The 20288-nt window shown below is 48.1% G+C and overlaps 1 protein-coding gene across 5 annotated transcripts in view; it reads right to left on the minus strand.

Moving 5' to 3' along the window:
• LOC147111480 (endothelin receptor type B-like) overlaps positions 1-7168 on the minus strand; it is a 45694-nt gene extending 38526 nt beyond the window's left edge. The window contains exons 1-2 of one of the 5 annotated variants that reach the window (XM_085998540.1): positions 6702-7168; positions 5649-6191 (exon numbers count right to left, since the gene is read on the minus strand). In XM_085998540.1, coding sequence (XP_085854666.1) covers positions 5649-6101 — 453 coding nt within the window. In that variant the 5' untranslated portion in view covers positions 6102-6191; positions 6702-7168. Of the gene's footprint in view, positions 1-5648; positions 6668-6701 lie in introns of those variants that run through there. The other 4 variants (XM_085998539.1, XM_085998538.1, XM_085998536.1 and 1 more) reach the window with 4 other exon arrangements.
• Positions 7169-20288: the final 13120 nt, after the last annotated feature.

Consider the following 20288-nt stretch of genomic DNA (forward strand, 5'->3'; position numbering starts at 1 on the left):
GTTCACGTCAGAGCTCTGGAACGCTGTCGCCTGAGGCCTCGGGTTGAAACTCCACTGCACCACAGCTTACCACCCTCAGGCTAACGGGCTGTGCGAACGGTTTCATCGCTCCATGAAGGCCGCGCTCCGAGCCAGCCTCCAGGACGACGGCTGGATCAACAGACTCCCGTGGGTCATGATGGGACTCAGGACCGCTCCCAAGGCGGGCCTCCAATCCTCGTCCGCCGAGCTCGTCTACGGACAGCCACTGCGGGTTCCCGGGGATTTCGTCCCCAATGCAACGGAGCCTTGGTCCGCAGCCCGTCAGCGGTCCGACCTTCTGGACAACGCCAAGGTTTTCGCTCCAGTGCCCACGTCGCAGCACGGCCTCCCGCAGTCCCACGTTCCGCTCGACCTTCGTGCGGCGGAGTACGTTTTCGTCCGCCACGACACCCACCGGGGACCTCTTCAGCCACCCTACGATGGACCATTCCGCGTCCTGGAAACCGGGGACAAGACCTTCATCGTGGATGTCGGCGGTAAGCCGGATTGCATTTCCGTCGACCGTCTTAAGCCGGCCCACCTGGATCTGGACCGACCCGTTGAGTTGGCACAGCCCCCGAGACGGGGCCGACCTCCGGTTTCCACACCCTCAATCCACCACCGAGCGCCCAAGGTCCCTCCGACGAACCCCCCGGTCCCCACCCCGGAATTGAGGAGCCGTTCCAACCGTATGACCCGGCCCCCCCAACGACTGACATTGCCAGTACTAGTGAATTCTGGGGGGACGTATGTGGCGGAGACCACATAGGGACAATAACACAATGTATAGCCAATGCTGTTATATGTACCTAAACATAATTCACCTTGTATAGCAATGTTGTGATATGTACATGCTGGGTTGGGTTATTGGTGCAGGGTCCCTTTAGGAGCGTTGGGAACGTGATGACGTCATGACGTCGGTTGCGTGATGACGTCATAGCCCCTGCACGGGGCTGAGCCTTGAGACCTCGTGGAGACTGATTAAAGTAAGACACGTTTTGTTTTTGCTTAAAGAAAAGTCTCAGCCTGTTGATTTCTGTCGACTCTAACAACATAATGATTGTGAAGATTTCAAAGTACTATTACAGTAATGAAGCCCATACGATAGGAAGGCAGGGTAACGAATGATCCTTGTAAATTAAATACACCTTATGTAACAAAGCGGAGAGAGTGAACAGCTGAAGAAGTGGGACTTCCCAGTTTTTCTTTGTCTTTTAAATAGATTCCATCGTACGGAGCACCGCAGTTCTAACCTGTACACTGTGAGTTTTGTGAATGCGCGGGGATTTTGCTGGCAAGGAGTGCATACATACCTGCATGGAAATGCTTTGCAAGCCTTCAGTCGGGCTCTTATGCTAGGTCAGTAATTGCTGTAGTTGCTGTTTATTGGGAGAGGGAGAGCAACATGGTGAAAGCAGAAGAAGAGACAAGAAATGCAAATCCATAAGGGCATCGTAAAGGAATAGCCAGGAGAACTATAGCTGATTCAGCACAGACGTTATTCTACATCGGTTCAGGCACAACAACCTAATCCCATGGTTATTGGTCATTTTGATGCTTTTATTCATGTTCCACAGATAGTTTCACATTACTGCCTCAGTTTGGAGGCTTTCTTCTGGTTCGCGTGGCAGTGCCTAGAATCTGAAAATGAACCTGAAGGCGGTAGTAGTCGGTAATAATTTTGTGATGGGTTACAAAATTATTACAGACTACTACTGCCTTCAGTTTTATTTTCAGATTCTAGGCACTGTCACGCTGCACCTCGATTTTACCAGCTCAGGCAGAGGTCAGACCTTGGCATGAGTTGCCGCTCATGTGTAGTTGACTCATGATTAAAAATATCACATCTAGGATTAGTCTAGTGATGACGACCCCGTCATTCACAGAATATCGGATGGTGTGTTTGAGGGTGGTGGGGGGGGGTGGGGGGTGGGGGGGAGGGGGTTGGTGGGGGGGAGGGGTTGGTGGAGGGGTGGGGTGGGGGGGAGGGGGTTGGTGGGGGGGGTGGGGGGGGAGGGGTTGGTGGAGGGGGAGGGGTGGGGGGGAGGGGGTTGGTGGGTGGAAGGGGGGCGTATAGAAAAAGAACAAAGGGGAAGTATTAAAACCTAGTTGAAGAACAAAGACCCATAGTGCAGGACAACACCAAGGATGAAAAGAATAAGATATCAGATGTATTTATTAAGATGAATCAAGGAGTGGTTAAACGATACCACACTTGGGTTTTAAAAGCCAGGTGATTGTAATTGTTTTAAGTAAACACAGTTCGTAGGTTTATGGTGTAATAATAAACCTCAATTTACAGTGAAACTACTGCAAACAAAGCATGGATTGAACTTTCCTCCCTACCATAAATTTTGGTGTATTCAGTGTATTCAGCTGTGGCTCAGTGGGTAGCACTCTCATCTACTGAGTCAGAAGGTTGTGGGTGAAACTCCCACTCCAGAGATTTGAGCACAAAAATCTAGGCTGACACTCCAGTGGAGTGCTGCACTGTCGGAGGTGCCGTCTTTTGGATGAGACGTTAAACCGAGGACCCGTCTGCTCTCTCAGGTGGATGTAAAAGATCCCATGGCACTATTTTGAAGAAGAGCAGGGGAGTTATCCCCGGTGTCCTGGCCAATATTTATCCCTCAATCAACATCACAAAAACAGATTATCTGGTCATTATCACATTGTTGTTTGTGGGAGCTTGCTGTGCGCAAATTGGCTGTTGCGTTTCCTACATTACAACAGTGACTACACTTCAAAAGTACTTCATTGGCTGTAAAACGCTTTGGGACATCCTGAGGTTGTAAAAGGCGCTATATAAATGCAAGTCTTTCTTTTTTTCTTTACCTTTCTACACTCCCTCAAAGAAGTTTTGTTTGCCTTCAAAACTCAACTCAAAAAAACCTCAAATAAGATGAAAAAAGAGTCTTTCTTTCTTCCTCTTTATTTGTGTCTTTCTTTCTGCCTCTCATTGATGTTAGAAATTAGAACTTATAGGGGAAATTTCATCCCCAAAAATGGGTGGGTTGGGGTTGGGTGGGAGGCAAAAGTATTAAAAGTGTGACTCCCGATACCCCAAAGCACCTCCCCTTTTATGTTTATTATTTGAGGCAAACAAAATGAAAGGTGCTACGAAAAGGGAGCAAATATAAAAAAGAAAAAAAGAAAAAGCCAATGTGGATTCAGAAAAGAGTAATTGTTATTTTATTTAAATTATACACCTGTATTTTTCCACGGTCTTCCTGCTGCAGAAGTCTAGGTATTTCACAGAATTCTCTATCATCTGCAAAGCTGAACAAGCATTTTTAATACTAGCAAATGTTAACTTTTGCATCGGAACGAAGCTGGATTTACCAAAGGAAGCAGCATTTCCTGCTAAACCTCAGGGCATCAACATCGCCAATATATGCTAATTGGATATATTAACATTTACAATATTTCATGTCTTCATAATACAAAATATTAATGCAATGTCATTTTAAATAGCGTATAATGTTTAAGATGAAACATCTTCACACCCTCATGAAAAGTACATGTACAGTACATGTCCATATCTCATAGGAAAGAGCCGATACAATGGGACTGTGGAAACATTTTATCTCTGATAATAGTTTCTGCCAAATAAATTTTGATAATACTTAGTAAACCATACTTTTATTGGGTGCCAAATATGATGCAGTTTCCTATAAAGATAAGCATTCACACTTTGTGCCGTTGAAAAGTTAAACAGTAATGCTTTGCACAGTAATTGAGTTTAGAGGGTTATGGTAAAGTGCATTGTTCATTGATACGGAACAGTGTGTATTCCCTTCAGACTCCTTTTACAATACAGTGGCTATGTGCCTGGAAATGTAGTGCTGCTTGGATCAATCGGGATTTTCTCAATGTCCATTTAGCTGTTTCAAATAAAAATTTGCACATGTCACAGCTGGACACTGGTACCAGTTAAGTATCTGTTTGCTGCATGAAAAATATTAAAGGATCATTATTATTGGTGCTTTTTGCCATTCCAGCATATTATACCAAATTGCCTGATTAAAAGCCACACATGCCTACCATTTCTTTAGCTGGTTGTCAATAACAATACAAAGGGATTGCCCTATTTTCTAACAAAGAGGAAAGTAGAAGGCAAACTAGACTTGCAAGCACAAGTCAATGTTTTAGGATGCAATTGTGCAGCACTGCTGATCTGATATTTTTAGTAATAGAATGGAAAATGCAGCTGGCAAGGACTGAGTATACTGCAGGCTTTGCTGGACTGGAACTCGCACTTTGCCTGTCGTGGAAGAACTCTGCAAATACATATTGGCCCAGAATTTTCTGTAGCAGGGCATCTAACGGTGTCTGCCGTTAGTTAGACTTGCTCTTGCGTGTTTTAGGCTTTTAATTTTTTTTTGCGTGACAAGTTGCTGAAAGTGCGAGCTGATAACGTCGCAGCGAGGGAAACAGAGCATCTGGGACCTGAGTGAACAGGACACGCAACTGCATATCTCCTTAACCAATCAGATTGATGGATTGTGAAATTAACAGCACAAGGGATGAGAAGGAAGTGTAAGTTAGAGAGGGTGAATTCAATGTCAAATCAGGTACAGGAAGAGAAATAAAGAGAGGGAAAGAAAGATTGGATTAAGAGAGAGAGAAAAGGACAGAAAGGAAAAGTAAAAAAATAACAGTTTGCATTTCTAAAATCTCCAATAACAATTAAAACATGAAGGAATGAAACTCCACACTTGTAATAGTTAATTTTCAGAGCCAGAGAGGTTGGCTGGCAGTAATGAACACTTATCACATGGTTAACAGAGTACTTAGACTGGAATAAATAATAGTTAGCTTTCTGTGGTGAGTTTAGTTCGTATCTACCGCACAAATACAGCAACTTCACGCTGTTCACTGCATTTCAATGACGAGGCAGACAGCGAGATGCCATTTTCTCGGACAGCAACTTTTCGATATCCGCATTTAATTTTGCATCTGCCCCTAGTCTAAAGTTGTTGTAGCATTTACCCATAAATAACAGCAAGTGCGTTAGCCTCACCATTAGTTCGACAGCAAAATCTGGTCCATTTACACAGATCTGGGGGAGTAATTTATTTAAAATGAGGACGGGGTAAATGTCATTAAAAAGTGCCCAGCAGATCCAACGGAGAGAGACTGGACACTTTTTATACCTGGCTTCACCCTGGGACTGGAGTTATAATCCACCTGGTGTAAAGCCCAAGGTGGTGAGATGGTCTTCGGAAGAAACCTGGCGTCCTTAGTTTAAATGTGTTGGGAGCAAGATCTCACTCCAGAGTTACACGCACATCCAAGACCGATTTGCGTGTAACTGTACCTTAAATATATGTGAATCAGTCTGCTTGAAGCGTTTGTATACAACAGCTAATAACATGGATTCGTTGTCGTAGAATGCCATGCACAGATTCGGTAGTGGATTTGATTATATAAAGATGCCAAAGTATTTAAAGTGTAAAGACAAATTTCCAATATCCCTAATTGCAATATTTCCCCATAGCTGCATTGCATCCTTCGATCCACCTCAATACCACTGGATCTGCCTCTGTCTAAGCCCGATGCCACTACGAGGGATGCTGGATGAGAAGTCCTGCCCCTCTCCCGCTCCCTTGCCCGGTGTCCCTTACCTTGTACACGGTGATGGGGATGTCGATGATGATGTGGAGCAAGTCCCCCAAAGCCAGGCTGGCGATCAGGATGTTCGGTCCATTCCTCATGTATTTGTTTTTGTAAATGATTCTCAGCAGCGTGGAGTTGCCGATGATCCCCACCACGAACACCAGACAGGAGACGATGGTGTTAATATATTTGAAGGTGCCCTTGATCTCCGTCTGTTGTTCGCACATCGGCCGGCTCCTGCCCCGGGTGCCGTTTAGACTTTGACCGGGGTTGCTGGCGTTGAGCTCCAGATCCCGGTTGAAAGACCCGTGGGGAGTGGGCTCGATCGGCTCTGCGCTGGATGGCTGCACCTTTGCACCGTGCTGAGATTCGGTCTGCCCTTCCTGCCCCCGGACGGTGAGGACAGAGGTCTCCCAAAGTGTGAGGAGGATCAGCAGGACGAGGGCTCTGGAACCGACCATCCTGAGAGTCTCAACCCTTCTCGTTCAGCACCAGGACAGTCACTGGGAGCGCAGAGAGTTCCCCCACTTGGAAACTGTAGAGAGGAGGAGCTGGAGAGGGGAGCAAAAAGTATGGAATTACAACCCAGAAAATAGCCCACCAATTCCACTTGCTCGTTTCATGCACGATGGGGACGGGTTCCGATCTGGCACGACTCCTAACTGGTGACATCAATGTAGAATCGAGTGTCCCAGTCAAAGTTCAGTTTATCTCCGATAAGATCGACTGGGTTTTACTGGAGGAAGTTATTTCCCAAATGCACCAATGCAGAAATGACGAGAGAGGTTCCCTATTAGCGAACTCATGATGTGGGATGTCTGAAGTTTTTTTTTAAATATTTGATAAATAAGCTTCCTTTTCGCTTGACACCGACATTTTCGTGCAGAAAACCATTTTTTTTGCTCACAACATGCTGAATTTTCTATTTTCACCTTGCACTTTACAAGTCCGTCCAACCTCACCCTGACTGCCCTTACTCTATCCTTCCAGAAATCATTCAACACCTCTGATTTAGTTTCGACCGTTTCTCTTACAGAATTTACAGGGCAATTTATACTTACAGAGAAGGCTGAGGATGTGTGTGTGTGTAGCTGGATCAGTCTTTGCAGCACTGCTCAAACAGATGGGTGTTTGCTCCAGATCACACACACACAATGGTTGGCGATGGGGCCAGGAGATTACCTATTGTCTCTGTCTCTGTCTCCCACTAACTGATCCAGACAAGCGGCAGAAGTTTTCGCCGGGGCACTCACTGGTCGCACTGTCTCGGCGATCTCACAAACTACTTTTTATTCCCTCCGACTTTCTCCATCAATCAACCCAGACCCCGCCCGCTGCCAAGACTCTGCATCACTGGCTCTCGGGATCCCAGCGAGAAAACGGACACTTTGTTGTCTTCCCTTTCGCCCCTCCGAAGGGTTTTCGAAGGGAGCAGGGGATTGGTGCCAGGGCAGGTTTACATTCTGGCCAGCAGCCCTATTGATTGCTCACACGCCGGCGTCCAACTCGTCAATTTTTGCGCCTCATTTTAATTGATCAGATCAGAGTCAGCAGAAGTTATTTTGTGAGTTCGCCCCGGATTTCGCATCAAGTTCATATTTTGTCTGTTTTATGGGCTGGAGAATTTGTCACATGTGTCTGAATTGTGCAAATTGGCGCGAGACTGCAAAAGCAACCTGGATCTGAAGAAATCAGTAAACGTCAAAAAAGTATAGATCTCAGATAAGAGTAAACCTGTTAGTCGTTCTCCAACAGGTAGATTGATCTGTCTTCTGACACAGGATGCAAAAAATAAAATGTGCTCCTTAACAAAACAATATTTACAAATAGCCCTCTGGTATGAATATTGGATTTAATAACTTCAGACCTAACTATAGCTCCCAGTTTCTCCCTGGCAAGAGATGTTGGCAATGTGGGAAGGGTGTTCTACATTTCAGGGGTGGAGAACAATCGCCACATCTCCCTCCAACTTCCCTTTCCTGTCAAAAGTCCTTGAACGTGATGTCGCCATCCAAATCCGTACCCACCTTTCTCGCAGCTCCACGTTTGAATCTCTCCAATCAGGTTTCCACCCCTGAACTCTTAAACAACCCTAATAAAAGTCACAAATCACATCCGCTGTGTCCGTGACCGTGGTGCACTATCCTTCCTCATCCTTCTCGACCTCTCTGCAGCCTTTGACACAGTTGACCACATCATCCTTCTCCTCTAATGCCTTTCCTCCAGTGTCCAGCTGAGTGGGACAGCCCCCGCTTACATAGGATTACATAGGATATACAGAAACAGGCCATTCAGCCCAACTAGTCCATGCCGGCGTTTATGCTCCACTCGAGCCTCCTCCCGTCTTTCTATCTAAATCTATCAGCATCACCCTCTATTCCCTTTTCCCTCATATGCTTGTCTAGCCTCCCCTTAAATGCATTTATACTATTCACTTCAACCACTCCCTGTGGTAGGGAGTTCCACATTCTCACCACTCTTTGGGTAAAGAAGTTTCTTCTGAATTCCTTATTGGATTTCTTGGTGACTATCTTATATTGATGGCCTCTAGTTATGCTCTTCCCCACAAGTGGAAACATTCTCTCTGTATCCACTCTATCAAAACCTTTCTTAATTTTAAAGACCTCTATTAGGTCACCCTTCAGTTTTCTTTTTTCAAGAGAAAAGAGACCCAGCCTGTTCATCCTTTCCTGATATTTATATCCTTGCATTTCTGGTATCATCCTTGTAAATCTTCTCTGCACCCTCTACAGTACCTCTATATCCTTTTTATAATATGACGACCACAACTGTACACAGTACTCCAAGTGTGGTCTAACCAAGTTTCGATACAGGTTTAGCATAACTTCCCTACTTTTCAATTCTACCCCTCTAGAAATAAACCCTAGTGCTTGGTTTGCCATTTTTATGGCCTTGCTAACCTGTGTCACAACTTTTAGTGATTTGTGTATTTGTACTCCGAGATCCCTTTATTCCTCTACCCCACCTAGACTCGCACCCTCTAAGTAATAAGTGACCTCCCTATTCTTCCTACCAAAATGTAATACCTCACATTTATCTGCGTTGAACTTCATTTGCCAGTTATATGCCCATTCTGCAAGTGTATTAATGTCCTCCTGTAATTTGTTGCAGTCCTCCTCAGTGTCGACTATCCCCCCCCCCCCAATTTGGTGTCATCTGCAAATTTAGAAATTGTGTTTTTGATTCCAAAGTCTAAATCATTAATATAAATTGTGAACAACAGTGGTCCCAGCACTGATCGTTGTGGAACACCACTACCCACTTTCTGCCACTGTGAATAGCTACCTTTTATCCCTACTCTCTGCTTTCTGTCTTGAAGCCAGCTAGCTATCCATTCTGCTACTTCTCCCCTGACTCTGCATTCTCTGACCTTGTTCATCAGTCTAATATGTGGTACCTTATCGAAGGCCATGTGAAAATCTAGATAAATTACATCTACTACATTACCATTGTCTACTCTCTCTGTTACTTCTTCAAAAAATGCAATGAGGTTGGTCATGCATGACTTTCCCTTTTGAAATCCATGCTGACTATTCATTACTATGTTTTTGGTTTCTAGATGTTCTTCTATTTTCTCCATTATTAGGGATTCCATTATTTTTCCTACCACCGATGTTAAGCTGACTGGTCTATAATTCCTTGGACATATTCTATCCCTTTTCTTAAATATAGGTATTGCATTAGCTATCTGCCAGTCCTCTGGCACTACACCTTTTTCTAATGAATTATTAAATATGTGTAGTAATGCCTCTGCTATCTCTTCCCTAGATTCTTTTAAAATGCATGGATGCAATCCATCTGGACCAGGGGTTTTATCCTTTTTGAGTTCGTTTAGTTTATTTAATATATCCCCTCTTCTTGTTTTAAATGCACTTATCTCATTACTAATCTCATCATCCAATGTCATGTCCACCTGTTCTATTTCCCTGGTAAATACGGAACCAAAATAATTATTTAATATTTCTGCCATCTCTCTATTGTTACCTGTGATATTATCCTGTCTATCCCTTAATGGCCCTATTCCCATCCCAACCTTCCTTTTTTTAATTGATGTGCCTGTAAAATATTTTACTATTTTGTTTTATGTTCCTTGATAATTTAATTTAATAGTTCCACTTTGCCTCCCTAATTGTTTTTTTGACTTCTCTCCTAATCTCTTCATATTCTCCCTTATTCCCCTGCTGTCCATGTACTTAATGTACGCCTCTTTCCTTCCCCTCAATTGTTCCCTTATGGCTTTATTCATCCATGGAGTCTCATTAGTGTTTAGTTTGTTCTTTCCTTTTTGCAGAATATATTGTTCCTGCACTCTGTTTAACACCGTTTTAAATGTTTCCCATTGCTGTTCTACATCGTTGTTTGCCAATATCGCTGCCCATTTTAATTCCACTCTTACCCATTCTGTCCTTGAAGGAGAATTTTCTGCAATGGCTTCTCTTCCAGCCCCTGCACCATTGTCAGGTTTCACATACACACTGACGACATCTTGGATAAGCCGCAATTTCCTTCAATTAAACACTGGGAAGGCGGATGCCGTCATCTTCAGCCCCCATCACAAACTCCATTCCCTCGGCACTGATTCAGTCTCCCTTGCTGACCACTCTCTCAGCCTGAATCAAACTGTTCACAACCTTGCCATCCTATTTGACCCTGAGCTGAGTTTTCAACCCCATATCCTCTCCATCACAAAGAATGCCTACTTTGCTCTATATAACTTCTCCGCCCCGCCTCAGCTTATTTGCTGCTGAAACCATCATCCATGCTTTTGTTACCTCCAGAATCGACTATTCCAATGCTTTCCTGGCCAGCCTCCCATGTTCCACCCTCCATAAACTTAAACTTGTAGGAGTCTACGTACTCCTAACAAAATATACTGAACTTGGAGAGGTTCAACAGAAAAGGTTTAATTGTTGAGACCACATGTTGAACACAAAAATGGCGTCAGAGACTACACCAAGTCCGACTGTCTTTCATCAGTCCACAGCTTCGACTGCCCCTCCCCCGCTCTGGGCTTAACTATGTTGCAGATCGAGTTTCTTAAAGGTGTGATCCTTCTTAAAGGCATGACGCCTGATTTATAGTCTACGGACCGAAAAGCGGATTGTGTCCTTTCTGTGATCGGTACGCCACACAGCTCCCCCCAGAATCCGCTAGTAGGGAGTGTACGAACTGGCGTGGCGGCTTGATGGCACGGCCGGAACGGCTCTTGGCGGTTGGTGTCGGGAGCGGGGCGGTCGGACGCGTCGGGCTCTTAGGCGGTCTGCCCCGCGGTGGGGGTTGGCCCACTTGAACGGGTTCGTCGGGCTCTAGGTGCGCCAGCTTGAGCCGGTCGACCGACACCTTGTCAGTTCTGCCGCCCACTTGGAGGAGGAAGAACTTGTTCCCCGTCTGGAGTACCTTGTAGGGTCCGTCGTATGGGGGCCGTAGAGGTCCTCGGTGGGTGTCATGGCGCACGAAAACAAATTTGGCCATGTGCAGGCTAGGTGGTACGCGGGTTGCTGGTTCGCCGTGCCGGCCGGTGGGTACCAGAGCGAACTGTTGTGCTCGGTTGGTGAAAGCGCGGCGTTGCTGGTCAGCCGACCAGGGGGTCGTGGCGGTGGGCAGGAACTCTCCGGGTACACGCAGCGGCTGACCATACACGAGTTCCGCTGCCGAGGCTTGCAGGTCTTCCTTGACTGCGGAGCATAGGCCAAGTAGCACCCACGGGAGGCGGTCGATCCAAGCCTTGTCCTCGAGGCTGGCGCGGAGGGACGCCTCCATGGACCTGTGGAATCGCTCGCACAGTCTGTTGGCTTGGGGGTGGTAAGCCGTGGTGCGGTGAACGGCCACCCCAAGGTTTCGGGCGATGGCGGCCCACAGATCAGAGGTGAACTGCGGGCCTCTATCCGACGTCGTGTCGGAGGGGACGCCGAACCGAGCGACCCAGGTCCCGATGAACACCCTCGCGATGTCGGTGGTGGTGGTGGACGTCAGTGGAATGGCCTCGGGCCAGCGGGTGGTACGGTCCACGATTGTCAGCAGGTGCGTGTGACCTTGTGGTGGCGGCAGGGGGCTGACGAGGTCGATGTGGATGTGGTCAAACCTTCTTTCTGGCACGGTGAACTCCTCGAGTGGGGCTTTGACGTGCTGGTGGATTTTGGCACGCTGGCAAGCTATGCAGGATCTGGACCAGACGCGCACATCTTTGCGCAGGCCGCGCCAGACAAATCGGTTGGCCACCAGTCTAATGGACACGCGGGTGCCGGGGTCTGAGAGGCCGTGGACGATGTCGAACACCCGTTTTCGCCAGGATGCCGGGACTACAGGGCGGGGTTGCACCAAGGAGGTGTCGCATTTGACTGTGACGGCGGATGGGCTGCAGGCGACGTCGGTCAGTCGCAGCCCTGGGAGGGTTGTGGGCGCGGATGCAGATCGTGGTCGGTGTGTTGCTCCGCTGCCAGTTGAGCATAGTCCACTGCCAGGTGGGCGCCGTGGACGGCGGGGCGGGATAGGCAGTCGGACACCACGTTGTCTCGACCGGAGACGTGCTGGATGTCCGTGGTGAATTCGGACACCGCGGCGAGCTGGCGTTGTTGCCTGGCTGACCACGGGTCCGCAGATTTTGCCATCGTGAATGTCAGGGGCTTGTGGTCGACAAACGCGGTGAAGGGGCGGCCCTCCAGAAGAAATCTAAACTGGCGGACTGCCAGGTACAGTGCGAGGAGCTCGTGGTCAAAGGCGCTGTATTTGGCCTCTGGGGGGCGCAGTTGGCGGCTGAAAAAGGCCAGCGGTTGCCAGGCCCCGTCGACCCACTGTTCGTACATGGCGCTGACCGCGTGGTCGGAGGCGTCCGTGGTGAGGGCTACCCTGGCGTTGGGCTGTGGGTGAGCGAGCATGGTGGCGTCGGCGAGCGCCTTTTTGGTCGAGTCGAAAGCGGTCAACATGTCCGCCGACCACTCGATCGCCATTCTGTCTTTCTTACCTCGGAGGGCTTCGTATAGGGGCCACATGAGGGAGGCCGCTCCGGGAATGAAGCGGTTGTAAAAGTTGATCATCCCCAAGAACTCCTGGAGGCCTTTGATGGTGGTAGGCCGGGGGAACTGCTGGATGGCTTGCACCTTGGCGGGCAGGGGAATGGCTCCGTCCTGCGTGATGTGGTGGCCGAGGAATTCGATCCTGCTGAGGCCGAATTGGCACTTGGCTGGGCTGATGATGAGCCCATGCTCACTGAGCCGCTGGAACAGGGTGGGAGGTGCTCGATGTGTTCCTGCTTGGAGGAACTAGCTACCAGGATGTCATCCAGGTAGACAAAGAGGAACTTCAGGTCCCGGAGGACCGAGTCCATGAGCTGCTGGAAGGCCTGGGCCGCGTTTTTGAGGCCGAAGGGCATTCGGAGGAACTCGAATAGCCCAAAAGGGGTGATTATGGCCGTCTTGGGGACGTCCGTGGGGTGGACTGGCACCTGATGGTAACTGCGCACCAGGTCGACTTTGGAGAAGACTGAGCGGCTGGCCAGTCTAGCCGAGAAGTCTTGAATGTGCGGTATGGGGTACCGATCCGGCGTGGTGGCGTTGTTTAGGCGCCGGTAGTCCCCGCAGGGGCGCCATCCCCCGTCGGGTTTGGTGACGACGTGGAGTGGGGAGGCCCAGGGGCTGTTGTAGTGGCGGATGATGCCGAGCTGTTCCATTGTGGCGAACTCGGCCCGCGCGATCTCCAGCTTGGCCGGGTCCAGCCTGCGGGCGTGGGCATACACCGGTGGGCCTGTGGTGGGGATGAAGCGTTCTACCCCGTGCTTAGCAACTTTCGCGGAGAAGGTCGGGTTGGTGAGGGCTGGGAACTCAGCCAGGAGTGCTGAGTAGTCGTCCGTTGAGCAGGCGCAGCACTGCCACGCCATTTCGGCAGGTTGGGGGGGGTCCATGGCGCCCGGGATAGGTGACATGGTGTTCATGTCCACGAGGCGGCGCCGAGGCATGTCGACCAACAGGCCGTGGGCGCACAGGAAATCCGCACCGAGGAGCGGGGAGAGCACCTTGGCGGTGATAAACTCCCAGTGGTAGCGGCGGCCTGCGAGGTCGATGGTGACGGTGCGGGTGCCGTACGTCCGGATGTCGGTGCCGTTGGCGGCAGCCAGCGCAGGGCCGTGGCCGCCTCGCTGGATCTCAAGGGCGGACGCGGGGATGATGCTGCGCTGCGCGCCCGTGTCGCATAGGAAACGGCGTCCGGATGCGCTGTCCGTAACGTACAGCAGCGTGCCTGCTTGCCCCATGGCCATCGTGTAGGCCGGTGTGGGGGCGGTTGGAAACGTGCAGGGATGGCTGCAGCGGCGTGCCCGTGCCCCGAACCGGGTATGGAAGTAGCAGTAGCCCTGGATCGGAGGGCTTGGGGGACGTGGGGGCCTGGGGGGCCTCGTGGCCGAGCTGTGTGGCCGTGCGATAGAGGGTGGAGCGCGCGCCGACGCTGCGGAGGCCAGGTCGGGGGTGACGGCGTGGTTGGAGCCGGCGGACAGGAGCTTATCGGCTTCGTCGGCCAGGTCCTTGAGGTCCGTGAGGCTGGACGCCACGATCGCCGGGCGGATGCTGGGGGGTAGTTGGCGGATAAAGAGCGTGCGGAAGAGGGAGCCGGGCGGTTTCTCGTCGGTCAGAGCAAACATGTGCGAGAGCAAGTCTGACGGCGTGGAGTCACCGAGGCCCGGGAGGTCGAGGAGGTGGCAGTTGCGCACGAATTGGGAGGCTGTGAATTTTTTAAGGAGCGCGGCCTTGAGATGTGCGTACTTGCCTTCCTCCGAAGGGTTTTGTAGTGTTGTCCAGACTTTCGTGATTGTGGAGCTGCCCAGGGAGGAGAGGAGGTAGTCGTACATCGTTGCGTCGGCGGTGATGCCGCGGAGTCGGAATTGCGATTCGGCTTGAAGGAACCAGGCGGTGGCTAGGTTCTCCCAGAACTCCGGCAGCTTCACAGAAACTGCGTTTGTGTCAGCCATGGTTACGCTTAGGAGTCGTCCTGAGCGTCGGGGTCACCAATGTAGGAGTCTACGTACTCCTAACAAAATATATTGAACTCGGAGAGGTTCAACAGAAAAGGTTTAATTGTTGAGACCACAAGTTGAACACAAAAATGGCGTCAGAGACTACACCAAGTCCGACTGTCTTTCATCAGTCCACAGCTTCGACTGCCCCTCCCCCGCTCTGGGCTTAACTATGTTGCAGATTGAGTTTCTTAAAGGTGTGATCCTTCTTAAAGGCATGACACCTGATTTATAGTCTACGGACCGAAAAGCGGATTGTGTCCTTTCTGTGATCGGTACGCCACAAACTCATCCAAAACTCCGCTGCCCGTATCCTTACCCGCACCAAGTCCCGTTCATCCATCACCCCTATGCTTTCTGACCTACATTGAATTCCAGTCCATCAATGCCTTGATTTTAAAATTCTCATCCTCATGTTCAAAACCCTCCATGGCTCTATCTCTCTACCCTTCTCCAGTCGTACAACCCTCCAGGAACTCTGTGTTCCTCCAACTCTGGCCTCTTGTGTATTCCCCACTCCCTTAGCCCCACCATTGGTGGTCGTGCCTTCAGCCATCTCGCCTTAAGCTCTTAAATTCCCTCCCTAAATCTCTCCACCTGTGTCTCCTCCTTTAAGATGCTCCTTAAGCGCAACTGTTTTGACCAAGCTTTTAGTCACCTGCCCTAATACTTTCTTCTTTGGCTCGGTATCAATTTTTGCCTGATTACGCTCCTGTGACGCGCCTTGGAACACCTTACTACGTTAAAGGCGCTTTCTTTCGGATGAGACGTTAAATCGTCTGCTCCCTCAGGTGGACGTAAAAGATCCCAGGGCACTATTTCGAAGAAGAGCAAGGGAGTACTCCCTGGTGTGCTGGCCAATATTTATTCCTCAATCAACATCACTAAAACAGATTACCTGGTCATTATCACATTGCTGTTTGTGGGAGCTTGCTGTGCGCAAATTGGCTGCCGCGTTTCCCACATTACAACAGCGACTCCACTTCAAAAGTACTTCATTGGCTGTAAAGTGCTTTGAGACATCTGGTGGTCATGAAAGGCGCTATATAAATGCAAGTTTTTTTTAATAAATGAAGTCTCTGTTGTTGTTGAAAGGAGCAGATAGTGGTTGGGGGTAGACCACCGATCAGAACACTGTGCTGACTAGATGGTCTGCACCCTTGGTGATGATCAGCTTCTTATTCTACCAGGCTCCTGGTCTTCTGGAGGCTTCCCCACTTTGCTAGTTTTGCATGCTTCCTTTTGTACCTGCCACTCATCTATTTAAACCATTCACACATTCTCTGTGCCTTGCGTATGTCTCTAATTTCTCTCATTATGCCTCCTATTATCTCATACTAATATCACTTCGACCATTTAACCTTCTTCAGTTCTATTTCTTCGTGTGTGTTTGTGTGCGTGTGTGTGTTTTCTCTCCCCTTCTCTTTGTTCTGTTCCTTTTTAAATGATGACCATCAGTAATATCTCCCAGTCTTGACAAAGGGTCAGGTCACCCAAACAGACACTGCCTGACTTGCTGAGTGTTTCTGGTATGTTATCTTTTTTATCTATAAGTCTCCTCAGGTTTAGTATATATATATCTACGACCTGAATAATTGACAGTCCAGTCAGATAAAATCTTTAGCTTGATAACTGCCTATAAGTGTAATGAGAAGCATACACGAGTGTATATAATTATAGAGCTTAAAATAGGAAGAGAAACATGCTAAAAAATAGTAATGAATTATCTAACTATCATTTTTGGTCAGCTGAGTGTTCTGATAAGCCCATAATCCATCACTATGTTTGAGTCTTCAGACCAAACTACTAGGTAATGTGAACCTGTAAGGTTTCTGTTTGCACTATGCAGAGTGCTCACTCTCTTCCCTACAGGGACACAGCCCATGTACCTAAAGTTAGAGAGTTGAAGTGCAGGTTGGCAGAGCCAATCTTAGGCTTCTTTTGGGGTCACTAGGTCAGCATAAGAAGGAGAACAAATATTCTCTATGAAGAGATAGGATGGGTATGTGAGAACAGGAAAGATATTTTAATGAGAGTCTTCAATCAACCAAATATAAACTGGGAAAATCCAAGTCAGCATTGGTAGATATAGCACATGCGCCTTCTTGGCCCAGTGTGTTAGGAAATCATGAATGTCATTCTAATTTTGATCTGGTATTTGTAAATTACCCAGAAAATGTACAGGAAATGGAAGTTGTAGTACTGGAGGAATGTGGGGAACAGTGACCACAAAGTGGTAAAGTTTAACATGGTCTCGGAGCCAGAAATACCGACGACCAGGAGCCAAGTACATCATTTTAAAAGGGCTAAATTCAATGAGATGTAAGAATAACTAAAGCAAATGGAATTGTGGAGGTTGTTCAACAACAAGCAGAACGCCTTTAAAAGTATAATGCTGAGAAAGCAAGACTTGCATTTATATAACGCCTTTCACGACCTCCGGACATCTCAAAGCGCTTTACAGCCAATGAAGTACTTTTTTGAAATGCAGTCACTGTTGTAATGTAGGAAACACAGCAGCATATTTGCACACAGCAAGGTCCCACAAACAGCAATGTGATAATGACCAGATTATCTGCTTTGGTGATGTTGATTGAGGAATAAATACTGCCTAGGACACCGGGGATAGCTCCCCTGCTCTTCTTCAAAATAGCGTCATAGGATCTTTTACATCCACCTGAGAGAGCAGACGGACCTCGGCTTCACGTCTCATCCAAAAGACGGCACCTCCGACAGTGCAGCATTCGCTCAGCACTGCACTGGAGTGTCAGCCTAGATTTTTGTACTCAAGTCTCTGGAGCGGGACTTGAACCCACAACTTTCAGCTGATGCTGCTGAGCATGTAGGAAAATGCTGAAAGCAATAACCTGATACTAAACAAACGTTACCCTAAACAGGTCAGCAAACAAATTAAAGGTAAGATAGAGAGAGAAAATGGCATATACAGATCCTGCAGGGAGAAAGGAGGAGGGACACACTGGAATGAATTGCAGAATTACATTTTAAAAATGTGTACAGTGAGGCAAAGAAAGCCCTGGAAAAAAAAAGCATACCCACTGAAGATAATCATAACATAAAAAAAAATTGAGGATGGGCAAAAAACAGTAAATATTTTGAATGACTACCAAATATTCACAAAGGAAGATATGAGCAACATTCCCTCTCCAAACAAGGATACCTTGAGCAAAATCAATGCTTTTGTTATAAGTGAGATGGAAGTCTTATACAGGCTAATTGGGCTTGCAATAACTAAATCCTCTTGGCTAGCCGATATTAATCCCAGAGTAATGAAAGAAGCTTTGTGAAGCACTGACAACCTCGGTGTCTTATTTGACCCTGAGCTGAGCTTCCGACCGACCCCATATTCTCTCCATTACAAAGACCTCCTACACCCACCTCCATCACATCACACACCTCTGCTCCTGCCTCAGTCCATCTGCTGCTGAAACCCTCATCCATACCATTGTCACTTCCAGATTTGACCTTTCTCATGCTCTCCTGATTGGGCTCCCATCCCGCACCTTAAGCTCACCCAAAACCTCGCTGCCTGTATCCTGTCCCTACCAAGTCCCACTGACCCATCACTCCTGTGCTCACTGAGTTACATTGACACCCGACGCCTTAAGTTTTAAATTTTTATCCTCATGTTTAAATCCCTTCATGGCCTCACCTCTCCAGCTCTCCAGCTCTCCAGCTCTCCAACCCTTCAAGAACTCTGCATTCTCCAACTCTGGCCTCTTGTGGATCCCCTCCTTTATCTCACCATCGGTGGCCATGCCTTCACCCGCCTGGACTCTATTCTCTGGATAGCCTTCCCTAAATCTCTTTACCTCCGTCTTCGCTCCTTAAAACTTACCTCTTTTCCAAGCTTTCAGCTGCCCCTCCTTCCTTGGCTCGGCTTGGCATGCATGCTTGTCTGATTACACTTCTGTAAAAGTGCTGTAGGATTTTTTATACATTAAAGGTGCTATATAAATGCATGTTGTTGCTGTTAGTGAGGGGCCATTGAACACTGGAGAGGTATCAGGAGGTCCAACACCGCCTTCAGTGTGCCAGTGCAGCCTTCGGTCGCCTGAGGAAGAGAGTGTTTGAAGACCAGGACCTCAAACCCGGCACTAAGCTCATGGTCTACAGAGCAGTAGTGATACCCGCCCTGCTGTATGCCTCAGAGACATGGACCATGTACAGCAGGCACCTCAAAGCACTGGAGAGGTACCACCAACGCTGCCTCCGCAAGATCCTGCTAATCCATTGGCAGGATAGGTGCACCAACGTCAGTGTTCTTGCTCAGGCCAACATCCCCAGCGTCGAAGCTTTGACCTCGCTCAATCAGCTCCGATGGACGGGTCACATTGTCTGCATGCCCGATACGAGACGCCCAAAACAAACGCTCTACTCAGAGCTCCAGCACGGCCCGAGAGCCCCAGGTGGGCAGAGGAAATGCTTCACGGACACCCTAAAAGCCTCCTTGAAAAAGTGTAACATCCCCATCAACACCTGGGAATCCCTGGCCCAAGACCGCACAAAGTGGAGGAGAAGCACCCGGGAAGGCGCCGAACACCTCGAGTCTCTTTGCCAGGAGCAAGCGGAAGTCAAGCGCAGGCAGCGCAAGGAGCGCACGTCAACCCAAGCACCCCACCCACCCGCCCCTTCAACCATCGTCTGCCCCACCTGTGACAGAGACTGTAGGTCCCGCATTGCACTCATCAGTCACCTGAGAACACATTTTTAATGTGGAAGCAAGTCATCCTCGGTTTCGATGGACTGCCTAAGAAGAAGAAGAACAGGAGATTGGAAACAGGTCAATGTAGTGCCTATATTCAAATAGGGTGACAAAACCAATACAGACAACTACAAAACAATTTTCTTGCTCCCATTCCATAGAAAATAATGGAATCAATTGTTATGCGTAAACTTGAGAAGCATCTGTACAATAGTAACCTAGTTAACAGCAGTCAGCATGGATTCAGAAAGGGGAGATCCCACTTGACTAACCTCCTGCAACCCAAATGGACTGTGGTAAGGCCTATGACATGATGTATTTTGACTTCTAAAACAATTTTTGGAAAAGTTTTTGGCAAAGGCTATTAATTAAAGTCAAAGCTGTGGGGATTCAGGGTAAACTGTAAGCATGGATAAGAAACAAGTTGAAAGGTAAGAAACAATGAGTACTCATTAGAGGAATTATGTCAGATTGGAGAGGGGGAAGTGCCCAGTGGATTCCTCAGGGCTCATGAGTTGGACAAGATGTGTAAATTGGCAGAACAATGGCAGATGAAATTTAATGCAGACAAAGGTAAAGTGTTACACATCAGAAAAAAAAGGTGACACGTATAGTATCTGAATAGTGTTGAAATGGCTAAAGATGCAGTTGAGAGCAGTCTTAGTAGAACTTAACAAGTAACATGAAGCAGAAACCATGTTTACATTTAAGAATAGGTTAGATAGGTGGTTGAAGGAAAATGGCTAAAGAGATATGGGCAGACACGTGGGATTAGGACTACTGCTCATGTGAAGGTTAAACACCAACATGGACTGGTTGAACCGAACAACTTGGTTTTTGTGTTGTAATTTTCAGATAATTCTATGTAATTCTATGTAATCTTCCTGACCACAGCATGGAAAC

Source organism: Somniosus microcephalus, chromosome 10 (genome assembly GCF_052327205.1).
Source record: "Somniosus microcephalus isolate GS21.2 chromosome 10, FLI_Smic_1.0, whole genome shotgun sequence".
Classification (NCBI taxonomy): Eukaryota; Metazoa; Chordata; class Chondrichthyes; order Squaliformes; family Somniosidae; genus Somniosus; species Somniosus microcephalus.